General features: G+C 61.3%; 1 protein-coding gene and 1 pseudogene across 1 annotated transcript; both read left to right on the top strand.

Moving 5' to 3' along the window:
* Positions 1–4,939: 4,939 nt before the first annotated feature.
* PDIA4 (protein disulfide isomerase family A member 4) lies at positions 4,940–12,408 on the top strand. The gene is made up of 10 exons (XM_055135325.1): positions 4,940–5,255; positions 7,700–7,874; positions 8,165–8,370; positions 9,447–9,585; positions 9,709–9,914; positions 10,192–10,350; positions 10,451–10,602; positions 10,836–10,992; positions 11,078–11,311; positions 11,727–12,408. Exons 1-10 carry the CDS (start codon positions 5,168–5,170, stop codon positions 12,140–12,142), a joined length of 1,932 nt encoding a protein of 643 aa, XP_054991300.1. The 5' UTR covers positions 4,940–5,167; the 3' UTR covers positions 12,143–12,408.
* A 2,269-nt stretch (positions 12,409–14,677) lies between these two features.
* LOC101538776 (40S ribosomal protein S23-like) lies at positions 14,678–15,282 on the top strand (annotated as a pseudogene).
* The last annotated feature ends 1,437 nt before the right edge of the window (positions 15,283–16,719 follow it).

The following is a 16,719-nucleotide window of genomic DNA, read 5'->3' as shown; positions in this document are numbered from 1 at the left end:
CGGGTCGCTTGCGTGCAAGGCAAACGCCCTACCCACTACGCTATTGCTCCAGCCCCCAGTTTTAGATTTGATTCTCCCTCAAAGTCTCAAGTTTTTTAGGGGTGGGAGGCCAGAAAGAGGGGCGCTCTGAGACTGGCTGAAAAGGCCTGGGACCTCCTGAGGCCCCCACGGTGGAAACTTTCTCCTACAGAGCACTTGGGAGAAGAGTCTGCTGTTTCAGTACAGAAGGCAAGAAATCATTCCATAATATCATATTTCTAAGACTAAGTCAACTAATCATTTAAGTTATAACAGCGATAGGGCGCTGGAGTGATAGCACAGCGGGGAGGGCGTTTGCCTTGCACATAGCCGACCTGGGTTCAATTCCCAGCATCCCATATGGTCCCCCGAGCACCGCCAGGAATAATTCCTGAGTGCATGAGCCAGGAGTAACCTCTGAGCATTGCCAGGTGTGACCCCAAAAAAAAAAAAAAAAGTTATAATAGGGATATATTTGGAGGTGTGGTTTTGGGACCACACCCAGCCATACTCAGGGGACCCCGTGGTGCCAGAAATAGACCCTGGGGCTCCCTCGTTCTTTGTCCAGCCTGTTGACCAATCTTCCTGGCTCCAAGGCTTTTGCTACCCCTTGTAAAACATTTTCTCAGGGTCCAGAGAGATAGTACAGCAGGCTCGGGGCTTGAAGCCCTGGCAACCCCTGGGTGTGGCCCCAAAGCAAATACAAGCAAAGAATTCTTTTGCAGCCCTTATAGTTACTTAATAAGTCTTAGCTGTCACTTTTCATCTTTAGCATGATAAGTTTCTGTATATCTATCCTATGTGCAAATATCAAACTTAAAGTTTAAATCTCACTCTGTTTACAAAATTACATTCACAATTAAAGTCAGTTGCTCCAAACATGGAGGACAGCATGTTGTCTTATGATTTCTATATCATTCTGTCACCGGAATAGTCAGGCTTATTCGAATGTTTCTGAGAAGCTTCAGAGTAAATCCTTTGACTAAATCACAGCTCACTCATATATTTTTCTCTAGAACTTTATGTCCAACGAAGGCAACTTTTTGATCAATGTAGAATAACTCACCTAAATATTCTACTGCTTTAAAGAGAGTACAATAAGATGTCACCTGCCTAAGGTTTGGGCAGTAGGAAATAAAAATTAGAATTTTATAACTATCAGCTTATAAAATTCTCATTTTTTTCCCCTCCGCCCAAAGATATGCTCATTGGAAATGGCTGGGCTAGCAAGCGGAATTTCTCAATTTTTTTTTTCTTTTTTGCTTTTTGGGTCACACCCGGCGATGCACAGGGGTTACTCCTAGCTCTGCACTCAGGAATTACTCCTAGCAGTGCTCAGGGGAGCATATGGGATGCTGGGATTCGAACCCAGGTCGGTGCCCTACCCACTGTGCTATCGCTCCAGCCCCTGAATTTCTCAATTTTTCTAATCTCCATATATTGTATAGGAAATGGCATTGTAAACTCTTTTCCTTCCCTCATTTCTTGTTTGCGTCTAGGGCACACCCAGCAGTCCTCAAGGGCTATTCTTGGCACCGTGTCTGGGGGTCAGTCCTGGTTCAGAGGACCCTGTGCTGTCAAGGAGCAAACTCTGGATCTCATGTCCTTTGATTCACTTTCACCCTGTATATCTAAAAACTCTTTTTTGAGGGCTGAGCGGGTAGGGCGTTTGCCTTGCATGCGGCCGACCCGGGTTCGATCCCGGGCATCCCATATGGTCCCCCAAGCACTGCCAGGAGCAATTCCTGAGTGCAAAGCCAGGAGTAACCCCTGAGCATCGCTGGGTGTGACCCAAAAAGCAAAAAAAAAACAAAACAAAAACATAAAAACTTTTTTTGGGGGGAGTCTCATTTTGGGGCCACACCCTTGGTGCTCGGGGCTTACTCCTGGCTCTGTGCTCAGGGATCACTCCTGAAGGGGCTGGGGGAACATTTGGGGTGCCAGGAATTGAACCTAGGACGGGTCAGCTGCACACAAGGCAAGTGCCCTGTCTGCCTACTATCTCTCGAGCTCCCCCTCCAAACCTCTTAATAAAAATTTGGCAAATAAAAAAATCCAGCTATATATGTATATATAAAAGTGATATTATGATTAAATGAGGTTCATCTTAGAATTGCTAGGTTGAATTCTGAAAATCAATCAATATAATAATCTATGTTAATAAGCTGAAAAAGAGAACCATGTGAGGTACCAAGGGGTAGAACGGTGGATTAGGCACTCACCTTGCATGCGCCCTGCCCAGACCTCATCTCTGGCACTGCATCATAATGTCCCTTGAGCTTCACCAAGAGTGAGTACAGAGCTAGGAGTCAGCCTTGAATACTGTGGGGTATGGTCCCCTTACTAAACTTACTAAACATAAGTGAAAAGAAAACCATATGATTCTTTCTAATTTAAAAAATCCCTAAGAAAACTAGAACTTAAGGGAATGAATTTCCACTATCTTTTGTTTGCTTTCGTTTTGGGGCCATACTCAGCGGTGGTCAGGGCTTACTCCTGGCTCATGCACTCAGTAATCACTCCTGGCGGTGCTTGGGGACCGTATGGGATCTGGGGATCGAACCCAGGTCAGCCATGTGCACGGCAAGTGCACAACCCACTGTACTGTCTCTCTGGCCCCTAACATAACAAAATGATTCTTTAGCAAGATTGCAAGATATAAGGCCAATATAAAAAAAATAGTTTTGCCATGCACACAGGTGCTTGAATTGTTTTTTCTTTTGGGGTCACACCCAGTGATGCACAGGGGTTACTCCTGGCTCTACATTCAGGTATTACCCCTGGCGGTGCTCAGGGGACCATATGCAATGCTGGGAATCAAACCCGGGTCAGCACGTGCAAGGCAAATGCCCTACCCCCTGTGCTATGGCTCCAGCTCTAGGTGCTTGAATTTTTAAATTTATTTATTTTTTTGTTTTGGTGCTTGAATTTTTAAAGTACACCATAGAACAGTGTAAGCAGTACAGAATATATGTAATTTTGCATATTGCAAAAGACAATATAGTGTGGGCTTTCAATAAAAATTGAAAGGTAAATGGCAGAGTCTCAAGACCCACGTGACCTCACTCTAGAGTCTCTTGTCTTTCTTTCTTTTTTTTTGGGAGGGGGCACATCTGGTGATTCTCGGAAATTACTCCTGGCTCTGCTCTCAGGAATTACCCCTGGAAGTGCTCAAAAGACCATGTGGGATGCTGGGGATCGAACAGGGTTGGCTGCATAGAAGGCAAATGCCTTACCTTCTGTAGTATCTTTTCAGCGCTACAATGTCTATACTTACCCTATCTCAATAATAAAGCAAATGTTTTTTGTTCCTACTGTAAAAGCATTCTACCTTCAACTTAAGTTTTACTGTTTATTTTCTGCAAGTCCCAAGTGTTTGCCTTGAGTAACAGTTGCCAAATGCCTGGAATCTTTTCATATTGGATTGATTCAATGAAGCTTGAACACTAAAAGAATAAACTGTTTGAATCTTAAAACATTCAAAGACTTGCACTCCCTTGGAACAAAGAGAAATAGTGGCCAACACCATTGGTTTAACAAAGAGACAACCTTGTCATTTTCTGACAATTTGGAATGAACAGTTTGTCACTGATACCCCCCCTGCGAGCCGTCTTCCTGGCATTGGGTGGGCACATTTCCCACAGTAATTGAAATTATTGGAGAAAAAAAATAAAACGGGAGGGACGAGAGATAGTACAGTGGTACTTGCTTTGCATGTGGCGAACTCCCGTTCAATCCCTGTATCATACATGGTCCCTCGGCATTCTCAAGAGTAAGCTCTGAGCACAGAGCCAGGAGTAAGCCCTGAGCACTGCTGCTCGAAAGATTGTATTTCTGCTGCAACAGAGTCTGAAGAGGCTGAGGTGTCTGAAGAGAATTCCCTTTCTTTATGTTCACACCTGCTGTGCTCAGGGCTTACTCCTGACCTTACTTCTGGGAGACCATACATGGGGTGTGGGGTGGGAGGGAGATAAAACACAGGAAGGCTGCGTGCAGGGCAAGAGCCCTACCCTCTATATTGTATCTCTGGCCCCTGCTGCAAGTCATTTAGCACTACAGAACTGGAGTTACCATAATATTCACGGCAATTAAAATGGTATTAACTTGACTCTCTTAATTAACCAAGCCTGTGCGCGGCTTTCTTTTCTGCTCGTTTAAAAACTTTAATAACTTGTGTATAAGGAGAAATACCCAGGATTGGGATTTTCCTGTTCTTGCGTTTGTCCAGCTCAGCAAGTATATACTAAAGTGCGTTCAGGAGGCCCGGTTCCATGACCAGAGAAAGAACATGAAATATGTCAGTAACATGCGTCTGAAGACCTGCTCAAATATGAAACCGTGGAGAAGAAGTGCCCCTAAATCCTAATTCAGGATTCCCATCACTGCCTCCTCATCCTTGTCCCCAAGCTTGAACTATTTCAAAGGAATGCAACCATTTATTTGCTCATGCAGAAAAAAAAAAGAAATCAAGAACCCCGCAAACATCAAGCTGATCAGGCGTTCACAGACCTTTCCCCACTAACAGCCTCCTTAGGCCGGGGCAGCGCTCTGGTCCGGGAACTACGGGGACCCGGCGGGTCGCGCTCACAGCTCAGGTCCCCTCCGCAATTCCAAGGACACGTGTTCTTGCCAAGTTCGGTTGCCGGGCCTGAAGCTCCTCCCACCGGACATTCCCAGGTCCCGCCCCACCCGCACTGACCAATAGAGCACCGATTCGTAGGCGGGCCCCGCCCCCTCCGGCCCCGCCCCCGCGCCTTTGTTCTCCCCCTCGCCTCCTCTCAGCCTGTGCGCTCCCCGCAAACCGAGTGGCAGCCGCTGATTGGTGGGCGCGCGGCAGCCAATCAGGAAGAGGCACCTCACGCTAGCGCTCCGAGCTTTAAACGCGGTAGCGGCGGGGCGTGCGGAGGAGTCGGGGCGGAGGGCGGCGCGTGGAGGGCGGTGCCGTGGAGTCCGGTCGCGCGCCCCGCCCCTCCCGGCCCGCGGCTCTCTCTGATTGGCCGTTCCGCGGCGCTCCCCGCCCGCAGCCAATCGGTGCCCGGGACGGCCCGGGGTGCTCTCGGGCGGCTGCGGTTCGCGTCCGGAGGCCCGAGCCCGCGTCCGGGAGCGCCGAGCGGCCGCGCTCGCTCGCCCCGCTCGCCCCGCCGCCGCCATGAGGCCCCGCAAGGCCCTGCTGCTCGTCCTGCTCCTGGCGCTGACGCAGCTGCTGGTGGCGGCTGGCGCCGAGGGGCCGGACGAAGGTGAGCGGCCGCCCCGGGACCGGGGGGCTCCGCGCGGGGGACCCGGCAACCGGCGCCCGGTGCACACTTGCTGGAGTTGGAGGGGGGCGCGGAGAGGCCGGGCCGCGCGGGGCAGCCCCGGAGCACGCCCCTCCCCCGAGCCTGGCCGCCGGGGAGATGCCCACGGTGCCCGCGGCCGGGGCGCTCGGGGCGCCGAGAACCGCCCGGCGAGCACGCCCAGGGAGGCAGGGAGGGGCGGGCCTCGCTCTCGGAACGCGCTCCGGGGCAAGGGGGGGTCCAGCCCAGGTGGGAGCCCGCACCGGACTTTTGCGGGAAGACGTGCCCCGTGCAGGTGGGCTCGAGACTCGGCGGGCCGGCTTGCGCTCTGCCTCCCGCAGGAGCACTGGTCCGGAGCCCTCGTGGGCGCAAAGGCGCCGGCCCGGCCCCGACGGCAGAAGCGAGCCGGGGGGAGTCTGCTCGCGGGCCCCCGGCCCCGGCCTTGCTCTGGAGGACTTGGTTTTCTCCCCCACCCCCGGAGTCTGTGCTCGTCTGCATAGCCCCTCCGCGCGTGCCAGGGGCGGGGGTGAACTTTACGCTCTTGCAAACATTGAGCAACTCGTGTGCGATCCCAGAGTCCCCCTGACGCGGCCCTGCCCCGCGGAGAGGAGGTCCAGGCACCCGCGGGGGGCCGCCGGGCAGAGCTGCAGGTGGGGGGGTCCCTCGGGCAGAGCTGCAGGTGGGGGGGTCCCTCGGGCGGGCGCACTGGCAGCTCCGCGCCTGGGGCTTGCCCCCTGCAGGGCCCGGGCTGGTCAGGTCAGAAGGGGCTGTGGGAGCACGGTGAGGTGGCAGAGTAGCCATGCTTGGAGGCAACCCAGTGACTTTGTTCCAGGGGGAGAGACCCTGAGATCCTTCTGGTGCTCCGGCATCTCTCGGTGGGCGTGGAGGGGCGCGCGTGGTGTCGGGGCTCTGCTGGTTGCAGAATACCTGAAACCTCTGAGCCCTGCAGCGGGGGGCGGGGGGCTTCAAGGCCCAGAGCAGCATCTGTCCTGGGTCTAGTGCTTGAGGGCCGTTGGGTGGGCGGGGCATCTAGTCTCAGTCCCCCCAACCCCCATCCAGGTCATCCCCAGGGTCATTTCCAATACTTGCCCTTGACCCTGGCGGTCACGTCCCTCCACTCTAGATGTCACAACTGGAGGTGTTTCCTTTTCTTTCTTTTTTTCCCCGCCCCCCGCCTCCTGTTTGTCGTTTATTTTGTTGGTGCGGGGGCTTGAACCCAGGGCCTTGCCTCTTCTAAGCTTGAGCTCTCCTGCTGAACTGCGTCGTTCCCAGCCCCTCGAGGTTGGTTTGGTTGTTGTTTGTTTGCTTTGGGGCCACACCCAGCGATGCTCAGGGGTTGCTCCCGGCTCTGCACTCGGGGATCACCCCTGGTGGGCTTTGGGGATCCTACGGGGTGCCGGGGATTGAACCTGGGTCTGCCGCACCCAAGGAGGCGTCCTGTCCACGGTCCCATCTCTCCAGCCCGGAGATGCGCTCCTGGCTGGATGCCTTGCAGATAAGCCCAGCCCACGGAGCTGCCCCAGGGTCACCCCTGGGCCCCAGTGTGGCACTAGCGGGCCCTGCACGCGGCCTGCACAGAGCCAAGGGAGGGGAACCCCAGGTGGGTGACAGCCCCTTGGCTTGCTCCCCCCTTCCTGCCGCTGTCCTGAGCCCCATGGGGGGGATTCTGGGCCCCTCTGGGCAGGGAGCGGGGGTCACACAGAGTCTCCCCGCTCTAGCCTTAGCTTTTGTTTGCTTGGAGGCCACCCCTGGCGATGCTTCGGGCCTGCTCCTGACTCTGTGCTCCGGGGTCGCTCCTGGCGAGGCTCGGGAACTGTTTGGGGTGCTGGGGACAGAGGCCTGCCGCAGTGCCCGGCCCCTGTGCTCGCTGGCCCTGGGCCCGCCTTTTGAAGTCCCCTGACAAGTGTCCCACCGGTAGCCCGGGTGCCGGGGCGAGCCTGCAGGGCGCTCGGACAGTGTCTGGCCCCTTCCCATATGTGCTGGATTCACGCAGACCCCAGAAGTCCCTGCGCTCCTTGGGGTGACCCCCCTGGAGATGAGGAGGCTCAGAGGAGACTCCCCGCCTTCCTCTGACGGGCCCAGATGGGTAGCAGAACGCGGTCGAGGACTCTGAACCCTGAAAGCGGAGACGGGCTTTTGTGGTTGAGGGGAGCCTGGGGGGTGATGGCGGTGCTGGCCGGGCCCGGAGGGCCCCAGACCTGGGGTTCCCCTGCAGCATCCGACGCCCTCGCCCAGGGTCCCGCAGCCACAGTTACCCCTCCCTCCCTGGGCTGTGCTCAGGGGTCACTCCCCGAGGGGCCCTGTCCACTGGCCTCTGCCCCCTCTCGGCGCGCACAGCGGAGGTTTGGGGGTTCTGGGAGCGTTGTCAGGAGGGCTCGGCCGCCCCTCACTGCTGGGGTCCTCCCCAGACACGAGCAAAGACAGCGCCCTCGAGGAGGAGGACGAGGACGACGAGGACGAGGATGAGGAAGATGACGACTCGGCGGTGGCGGAGGAGAACGGAGTCCTGATCCTCACGGACGCCAACTTCGACAGCTTCGTGGCCGACAAAGACACGGTGCTGCTGGAGTTCTACGCCCCGTGGTAGGCGGCTGCGCGGGGCGCCCCTGTCTGGACCCCCTGGCGTCTGGGACGGGCCTTGGGCCGGAGTGATGGTCCAGCGGGGAGGGCGTTTGCCTTGGGCGTGGCCGACCCGGGTTCGATCCCCGGCATCCCATAGGGTCCCCCGAGCGCCGCCAGGAGTGACTCCTGAGTGGAGCCCGGGCCAGGGGGCGGGGTGAGCCCTGCCTTGGCCCTCGCGTTCCCCCCCCCCCCCCCCGCTGGATCTGGCCCCCTGGGGTGCACTCACACTGGCTCCCCCCCCACCCGGCCAGGTGTGGGCACTGCAAGCAGTTCGCGCCCGAGTACGAGGCGATCGCCGGCGCCCTGAAGGAGAGCGACCCCCCGGTCCCCGTGGCCAAGATCGACGCCACCACGGAGTCGGCGCTGGCCAGCCGCTTCGACGTCAGCGGCTACCCCACCCTCAAGATCCTCAAGCAGGGCCAGGCCGTGGACTACGAGGGCTCCCGGACGCGGGACGGTGAGCGGGGCCGGGCGCTCGGTCGGGGCGTTTCAGGCCCGACTCGGCAGCCAGTGTGGGGGTCCCGGCAGCTCAGGAAGCAAACCCCACACACCTCAGGGGGATGGAGGCCGCGGGGCCGGGGGCGGCGTCTGCAGAGGCGAGGTCGAGGCGGAGAGGTGGGGTGGAGTGTGTGTGTGTGCGTGTATGTGTGTGTACGCGTGCGTGCGTGTGTGTGTATGCGTGTGTGTGTGTGCGCGCGCATGCATTTGTGCTGCTTCTGGCGCACTGCACCAGCAGCTCGGCTGGAGCCATCCACCCCGGCCAGGCTGAGGGTTCCGGGCTTGGTGACCGGGTGGGCACGGGCACGTGTGCCCAGGGTCCGGCCCGGCAGCTGGCCATCGGGACTCCGGGGGCCTTTGCCAGGGGAAGCCCCCGGGCCGTCAGCCGCCCGGTGTGGTTCATTCTTTAGTTTTTCGTGCGGGGGCCACACCTGGCACTGTCAGGGCCTGAACCTGCCCCTCCCCCCCCCAGTTCTCCCTCAGCTGACTCGCCCGCCCTGCCCCGCCCAGCTGCCCCCCCCCACCCCCAGCCCAGGGAGCCGCAGGCCGGCGCTTCTCTTTACTGGGCCTGGGCCCTCGCTGCTGGGTGGGCTGTTCCCGGGTGGGCTGGGCAGCACTGTCGGGCCCTGGAGTTCTGCTGGGGTTGGGTTCTCCCCGGGCGCCTGTGCTCCGCACCCAGCACCCAGCCCTGCGCCCGCCTTTCTAGAACATTCCCAGGGAGGTGCCACAGTCAACCGTGGGGTCTACAGTTCTTTTTCCCCCTTTTTCTTTCTGGCTTTTGTTGGCAGGGTTGGGCACACCCAGCCCTGAGTGCAGGGCTTCTCCCTGGCCCTGCACTCGGGGTCCTTCCTGGTCGTGCTTGGGGGGTGTAGGGGCGCCGGGGGTCAGACCCGGGTCCGCCCCACGCGAGGGCAGCGCTCTCCCCACCGTCCCCTCGCTCCCGCCTCTCCTTTTCTACCTTCTCTGTGACGCGGGTGTTGGGGGCGGGGTGGGTCCTGCGGCCGCCCGGGGCTCAGTCCCGCCTGTCCCCTGCAGAGATCGTGGCCAAGGTGAAGGAGGTCACCCAGCCGGGCTGGAAGCCGCCGCCGGAAGTCACGCTCGTGCTGACCGCGGACAACTTCGACTCGGTGGTGGCTGACGCCGACATCATCCTCGTGGAGTTCTACGCGCCCTGGTAGGTCAGGGAGCCGCGGGGCCTTGTGGGCAGTGAGTGGCCCCGGGCCCTGGGCGGGTGGTGTGGACGGGCCAGTGGGGGCGGCGGGGGACCCTTGAGCACGCCCCGGCCTCCGTCCCGCAGGTGCAGCCACTGCAAGAAGCTGGCCCCCGAGTACGAGAAGGCGGCCAAGGAGCTGAGCAAGCGCTCGCCCCCCATCCCGCTGGCCAAGGTGGACGCCACCGTGGAGACGGACCTGGCCAAGAGGTTCGAGGTCTCCGGCTACCCCACCCTGAAGATCTTCCGCAAGGGGAAGCCCTTCGACTACAACGGGCCCCGGGAGAAGTACGGTAGGGCCCCGCCCCTGCACACCCCACCTCTGCACACACAACCCTGACCCGGCCCCAGCCCCTCCTGACCCCGCCCCTGCACACACATCCTGACCCGGCCCCAGCCCCTCCCGCCCCTGCCCCTGCACACACCCTGACCCGGCCCCAGCCCCTCCTGACCCTGCCCCTGCACACACCCCCCTGACCCATCCTCAGTTCCGGCACCCCTCCCCCACCTCCCCATCCTCCCAGCCTCAGCCCCTGCAGACCCCCACCCCCGCTCACGCCCGTCCCACAGGCATCGTGGACTACATGGTGGAGCAGTCGGGGCCGCCGTCCAAGCAGCTCGCGTCCCTGAAGCAGGTCCAGGACTTCCTGAAGGACGGGGACGACGTCTTCATCGTGGGCGTGTTCCAGGGGGAGAGTGACCCCGCCTACCAGCTCTACCAGGAGACGGGTGAGGGGCGACCCGGGGGCGGGGGGCAAGGGGGGGCTGCCTCTCCTGGCCCCGAGCGCGAGTCTCACCCCGGCTCCCACCCGTCTCCCCGCCCGTGCAGCCAACGGCCTGCGCGAGGATTACAAGTTCCACCACACCTTCAGCGGCGACGTGGCCAAGTTCCTGAAGGCGTCCCCGGGGACGCTGGTCATGATGCAGCCCGAGAAGTTCCAGTCCAAGTTCGAGCCTCGGAGCCACGTGATGGACATCCAGGTGGGGCTGCCCCGCAGGCACGCGCAGGGTCAGACCCTCGGGGCCCACCCCGGGCAGTGTCCTCACGGCTCAGGGGTCACTGACCCACCAGTCAGGGCAGCCACTTGGGGTCAGTGACCCCCCCCCCCCGGGGACAGGCTTGACTCTGCCTCATGCCCGGGACCAGCTCTGGGGCCGGGGCGGGACTCCGGCTGGCCGAGCACTGGGGCCCCGCGTGACCGTCTCCCCCACAGGGCTCCACGGAGGCGGCGGCCATCAGGGAGCACGTCCTGCGCCACACGCTGCCCCTCGTCGGCCACCGCAAGCCCAGCAACGAGGCCAAGCGCTACGCGCGGCGGCCCCTGGTGGTCGTGTACTACAGCGTGGACTTCAGCTTCGACTACCGCGCGGGTGAGGGCTGGCAGCCGGGGCGGGAGGGACGGGCTTCTGGAACTCTCCGGTACAACCCGGCTCATGCTCCCCTCGGCCCTTCCAGCCACCCAGTTCTGGCGGAGCAAGGTGCTGGCGGTGGCCAAGGACTTCCCCGAGTACGCCTTCGCCGTGGCCGACGAGGAGGACTTCGCGTCCGAGGTGAAGGACCTGGGGCTGAGCGAGAGCGGAGAGGACGTGAACGCCGCCATCCTGGTCGAGGGCGGCCGCCGCTTCGCCATGGAGCCCACCGACTTTGACGAGGACGCGCTGCGCGAGTTCGTCACCGCCTTCCAGAAGGGTGAGCCGCCTGCCCAGCCCGCGCCCTGGGCCCTGCCCGCCCCGCCCAGCCCGGTCCAGTCCCTGGCAGCCTGCGGTGTCCCCTGAGGGCCACCAGGTGTGGCCGGAGAGATCCCTGGGGCCCTTCTTGGAAACACCTGGGGAAAACATACCTCGGGGTCCCCACGCAGCCCCCGCTCCCACCCCGGGTGGGCTCCCCTCTCCCCCTGCCGGCCTCACGGGATGGCAAGGGGCAGCGGCAAGGGCCACTGAGGAAAACCCCCAGGCCCACTTAGACCGGGCGGGTCAGGCCCACTCGGAGTCCAGGGTCAGTCCCACTCGGAGTCCAGGGTCAGTCCCACCCAGAGTCCAGGGTCGGGCCCACTCGAGCGGGCAGGGCCGGGCCCGGCCTCGCTCACGCCCCCTCCGCCCCGCAGGGAAGCTGAAGCCGGTCATCAAGTCGCAGCCCGTGCCCAAGGCCAACAAGGGCCCAGTGAAGGTGGTCGTGGGGAAGACCTTTGACGCCATCGTGCTGGACCCCAGGAAGGACGTGCTCATCGAGTTCTACGCTCCGTGGTGCGGCCACTGCAAGCAGCTGGAGCCCGTGTACGCCGCGCTGGGCAAGAAGTACAAGGGCCACAAGAGCCTGGTCATCGCCAAGATGGATGCCACCGCCAACGACGTGCCCAGCGACCGCTACAAGGTGGACGGCTTCCCCACCATCTACTTCGCCCCCCGGGGGGACAAAAGGAACCCGGTGAAGTTCGAAGAGGGGGAGCGCGAGCTGGAGCAGCTGAGCAGGTTCGTGGAGGAGCAGCTGGCGCGGCCCCACTCGGCCCGGGACGAGCTGTGACCCCCACGGGCGTCGGACTCTGGCCTCCCCGTGCGCCCTGGACACCGCCGGCCGCGAGGGACTCGGCACCCTGATTTTTACAGAGGAAGAAGCATCTATTTTTTTCATTATTTGGGGTTTGATTTTTTTTTTTTTTTTTGGCCTTCCAATTTCTTTAATATATTTCCTCACGGCAGACCAAGTTGAATCACCTTTGTTACGGATGGAGTTGGTTGTTTTTTTCTTTTTTCCTCTTTTTTTTTTTAATTTAAAATTTAAAAAACTGACCCGACCCTGTTGCCTTTTCTTGTCCTCAAGGAGCCGCTGGTCACTGGCGCCCAGCAGGGCACATCTGTGCCTGCGACCTCACTGTTGGCCGGGAGTGGGCCCAAATCAGCCCCGCCAGCACTGGGCCCGCCTACAGCGCCCTGTGTCCGGGAGGGCGGGGAGAAGGCGGGCGGGGGTGCGGCCGGGCTCGCGGGCCTCACTGGGGTCTCCGGGACAGCTCAGGGGCGAGCAGAGAGCTCGGGGCTGCGTGGTTGGGCCTCCATACCTGGGGGTTGGGGCCGGGAGCTCGAGGCCCCTGGGGGGGCTCGGCCCAGGGAGCCCCCGCCTGAGAAGGGGCTTCCCCTGCACACTGCGGCCGTGAGCACCGTGACACAGGCGGGTCCCCCAAACCGGAAGTGGAAGCTGAGGCCGGGGTCGCAGCTGCCGGGGACCAGGCAAGCCTTTGGGGGGGTGGGGTGGTCAGCCTGCTGGCGGTGGCCCCGGCCCGAGAGGCAGGGTCTCGCTCCCGGCCGCGCCTCACCGGCCAGAGCCTCGATCTTGCCTCCCTCTTCCCCGTGCCACTGGGAGACTCTAGGACCCCTAGTGGGCTAAGTCTCCCCAGGGGGTCCCAGACGCCTTTCCGCGGCTGGGGGGGCATCAGCGTGACTCGGGACCCTGGCCTGAGGGTGTGGCCCTCCCCTCCTCCGGGGCATGAGGCCGTCATGGGGACGAGGCTCCTGGGTTCCCAGAGAGCCGTGTCCCTCTGTCCGCACGCCTGTCTGTCCGTCCTTGTGTGCTGAGGTGCTGGCCTGAGGGCTTTCGCCTCTCATGTGCCAGATGGCAGGAATAACGCCCCGCAGCCCAGCCGGGGCGGCCAGCAAGGAGCCCGAGTCCCCCCAGGCTGGAGCTGAGGGGCCGTGATGGGGCACGTCCCTGCATGACCCCCTTGGGCGCCCTCAGCGGGTGACCTGTCCATCCCCGGCACCGCGCCATCTGCCCAGACCCCCCGCCGGAGGCTGGGGAACCGGAACCAGCGGCTCCCCTGCCCCAGAGTTTCCCGCTTCCCTGTCGCTTATTTGTCTGATGGGCCGCGCCTGGCCCTACTCAGGGCCCAGACAGGCTGTGGGGTGGAACCAGCGTCGGGGCGAGTCTTCCCGCCGCCTCGCTTCCTTCTGTCGGGAAAAGGACGCTGCGTCCGAGCCCCACGTCACTGCCGGGACACGGGGGCTGGGACCCTAGGGACCGCGTGGGCTTCTCTGCAGGGGCGCTCAGCCTGGAAGGGGGCACAGGGTGCGGGCTCGGCCTGCCACGCCCCTGCGGGACCCTGGGGAGGCCCTGACGCCCCCCACCCCTGCACAGGCTCGAGCCCCTCACAGCGCCAGCCTCAATGCCAAGTGACCCAGCTTCCGGGGGTCGGAGGTGACACATGGCCAGGCCCCTGGGAGAAGCCGGTCACCAGCTATGGGGGGAGAGGTGCCCTGGCCTGCGGCCTGGGGGGCAGGGGGCCCCAATGCCTGCCCCCTGCAGTGCTCTCGGCCCCTCCCGGAGGAGCACAGTGGGGAGGGCACTGGCCTTGCCCGAGGCTGACCCAGGTTCAGTCCCCTGAGTGCAGAGCCAGGAGTCAGCCTGAGCACCACCAACTAAAACTGTCCTGGCCAGTCACAGGCGCTGTTCCGGCTTCTGGCCGAGGGGCCCTTCTCAGGCAGCAGCTGTGGCCGCACCGAGACCCTGATGCCTCAGGCATGGATGGTTCTGGAATCCCCCCGCCTGGCTCTAAGGGGCGGCCTTGGAAGTCACAGATAATTGGAGGGGGTCGGCGCGAGGTTGGAAATCAGCGCTCCAGGGTCCGGGCCGAAGGGCCAGTGCAGGACGAGGCCGTGGGGGTGACGGGCCCCTCCCATCTTGCCAGGGAAGCCAGAGGCTCCCATAGGCAATGGCTTCACCGGTGTGTTTGGGGGCCACACCTGGCGATGCTCAGGGCTCACTCCTGTCGGTGATCGGGGCCACGGGATGCTGCCGGGATCGACCCGGGTTGGGCAGGTGCAGGGCAGGCGCCCTCCCCGCCGCGCTGCTGCCCTCAGATGCCAGCGCACCTCAGGCCGCCATCAGTACACAGGCGCCAACCCGGCTGTGTGTGGGGCAGCCCGGCAGGAAAACTCAGGAGTGTCGAATCCCACTTATTCTTTTTTTCTGGTGGTTTTGAAACCACAAGAAACAAACCAGCCCAGAGAATGCCCTAATGTAACCCAGGCTGAAGAACTGAGCTGTGGGGCCCGCGCTGCCGGCAGGATGGGTAAGTGTCGCGGCCTTTGTACCCCCGCAAGCTCCGCAGCCACCGGCGGGATCAGAAGTGGCATGACAAGCAGCACAAGAAGGCGCACTTGGGCACGGCGCTGAAGGCCAGCCCGTTCGGGGGCACCTCCCACGCCAAGGGCGTCGTGCTGGAGAAGTTGGCGTTGAGGCCAAACGGCCAAATTCTGCTATTAGGAAGCGCGTCCAAGTTCAACGGATCAAGAACGGCAAAAAAATCACAGCCTTTAAGGGCTGGAGGGATAGCACAGTGGGTAGGGCGTTTGCCTTGTACGCAGCTGACCCGGGTTCGATTCCCAGCATCCCATATGGTCCCCTGAGCACCGCCAGGGGTAATTCCTGAGTGCAGAGCCAGGAGTGACTCCTGTGCATCTTCAGGTGTGACGCAAAAAGAAAAAATCACAGCCTTTGTACCCAATGATTGCTGCTTGAATTTCATTGAGGAAAACGAAGTTCTGGTTGCTGGATTTGGTCGCAGGGGCATCCGTTGGTCACACTCCCGGAGTCCGTTTAAGGTTGTCAAAGTAGCCGACGTGTCTCTCTTGGCCTTATACAAAGACAAGAAGGAAAGATCAAGATCATAAGTTTTGATGATGAACGCACAGTAGTAATGAATTTTCATATACTCAGAAAAAAAAAATTGAGCTATAGGGGCTGGAGTGACAATGGGGAGGGCGTTATCCTTGCACTCGGCTGACCCGGATTCAATTCCCAGCATCTCATAAGGTCCCCTGAGTACAAAGCCAGGAGTAACCCCTGTGCATCACCGGGTGTGACACCCCCCCCCTCCAAAAAAAAATTGAGCTATATATAGCACAGCGGGAGAGGTTTCCCTTGTGTGCCATCAACCCGACCTGGGTTCCATCCCTGGGTTCAACCTCCGGCTTCCCAGTGGTCCCCCGAGCACCACCAGGAGTAATTCCTGAGCCAGGAGTAACCCCCGAGCATTGCTGCGTGTAACCCAGGGAGCCAAAAAAAAAAAAAAATCAAGTTTCCTGGAGGGGACCAAGAGAAGGGGAGTCGATGTTGGGGGACATTTGTGGAATGATGACAGGTGGGTGGGTGGACGCAGGCAGAGAGTGGCCGGAGCCCTCGGGGGAGGGGCAGGGGAGGGCAAGACCTGCCCGGCCTGGTCCATCCGTGCTGCTGTGGTCACACGGTGCCAGAAGGAAACCACGTGTGTTCCCTTAGAAACGGTCCAGCCTGGCCCGGGAGTGTCTGGTTTCTGGACTCCTGAACCGGGTCCAAGAATGACCACTGGCCAAACGGGAGGCGTCCAGCACAGCCCCTGGACACAGCCCCAGGTGCAGCTGGGCCCGCAAGCCCTTTCCGTCACCCCCGCCCCCGAGGGCACCCCCTCCCGCCTGCTCTGCAGGGACTGGGGCTCAGAAGGGGGGGGCTGGCAGTGACCCCCACCCCAGGGATCCCATCCAGCTGTCACTGTGTCAGGCTCCCGGCCCTCATGTGGCCTCCCCTCCCCTGGGCGCCCTGCCCGGCTCCCCCACACCCAGGACCTGTGGTAGGGGCGGGTCCGAGCGGTGGGCTGGCTCCGCTGACCCCCGGGCCGTGCGAGGGTCTCCAGCTGCTCCTGACTGCCCCCCTCTGGGTGCTCAGTGCCCAGCCCTGGGCTCCCGCTCCAGTGCCCACCTTTCCGGAGGGAGGAGTCTCCCGGCCGGGTGTCACCCCTAGAGGGACTCGCCATCCAGGTGGCTATCAGTACCAGGACCCGAGGGTGGGCATCAGGAGCCCCCGGGGCCACCCAGAGGCTCTTAGGAAAGGGGCGTCGGTCGCTGCAATGCCCGGGCCTCTGTGACACCCAGGACCAGCCCGTGCCGGGCTCAAGGCAGCGCCTAACTCGGGACCATCTGCCCGACCCCCTTAACTGTAAGTCAGTGATGACTCACAAGATGGTTGTTTCAGGCGTTACATTGTTTCAGTCAACGCCACCGCCAGGAAACCCTTCCGGCACCCACATCCCCAGTTTCACACCCCCCCCCCCCCCAAGCCTGTCCGCTTCATGT

The sequence above is a fragment of the Sorex araneus genome, chromosome 1, assembly GCF_027595985.1.
Source record: "Sorex araneus isolate mSorAra2 chromosome 1, mSorAra2.pri, whole genome shotgun sequence".
Taxonomy (NCBI): Eukaryota; Metazoa; Chordata; class Mammalia; order Eulipotyphla; family Soricidae; genus Sorex; species Sorex araneus.
This window is presented reverse-complemented; position numbering and strand designations above follow the sequence as displayed.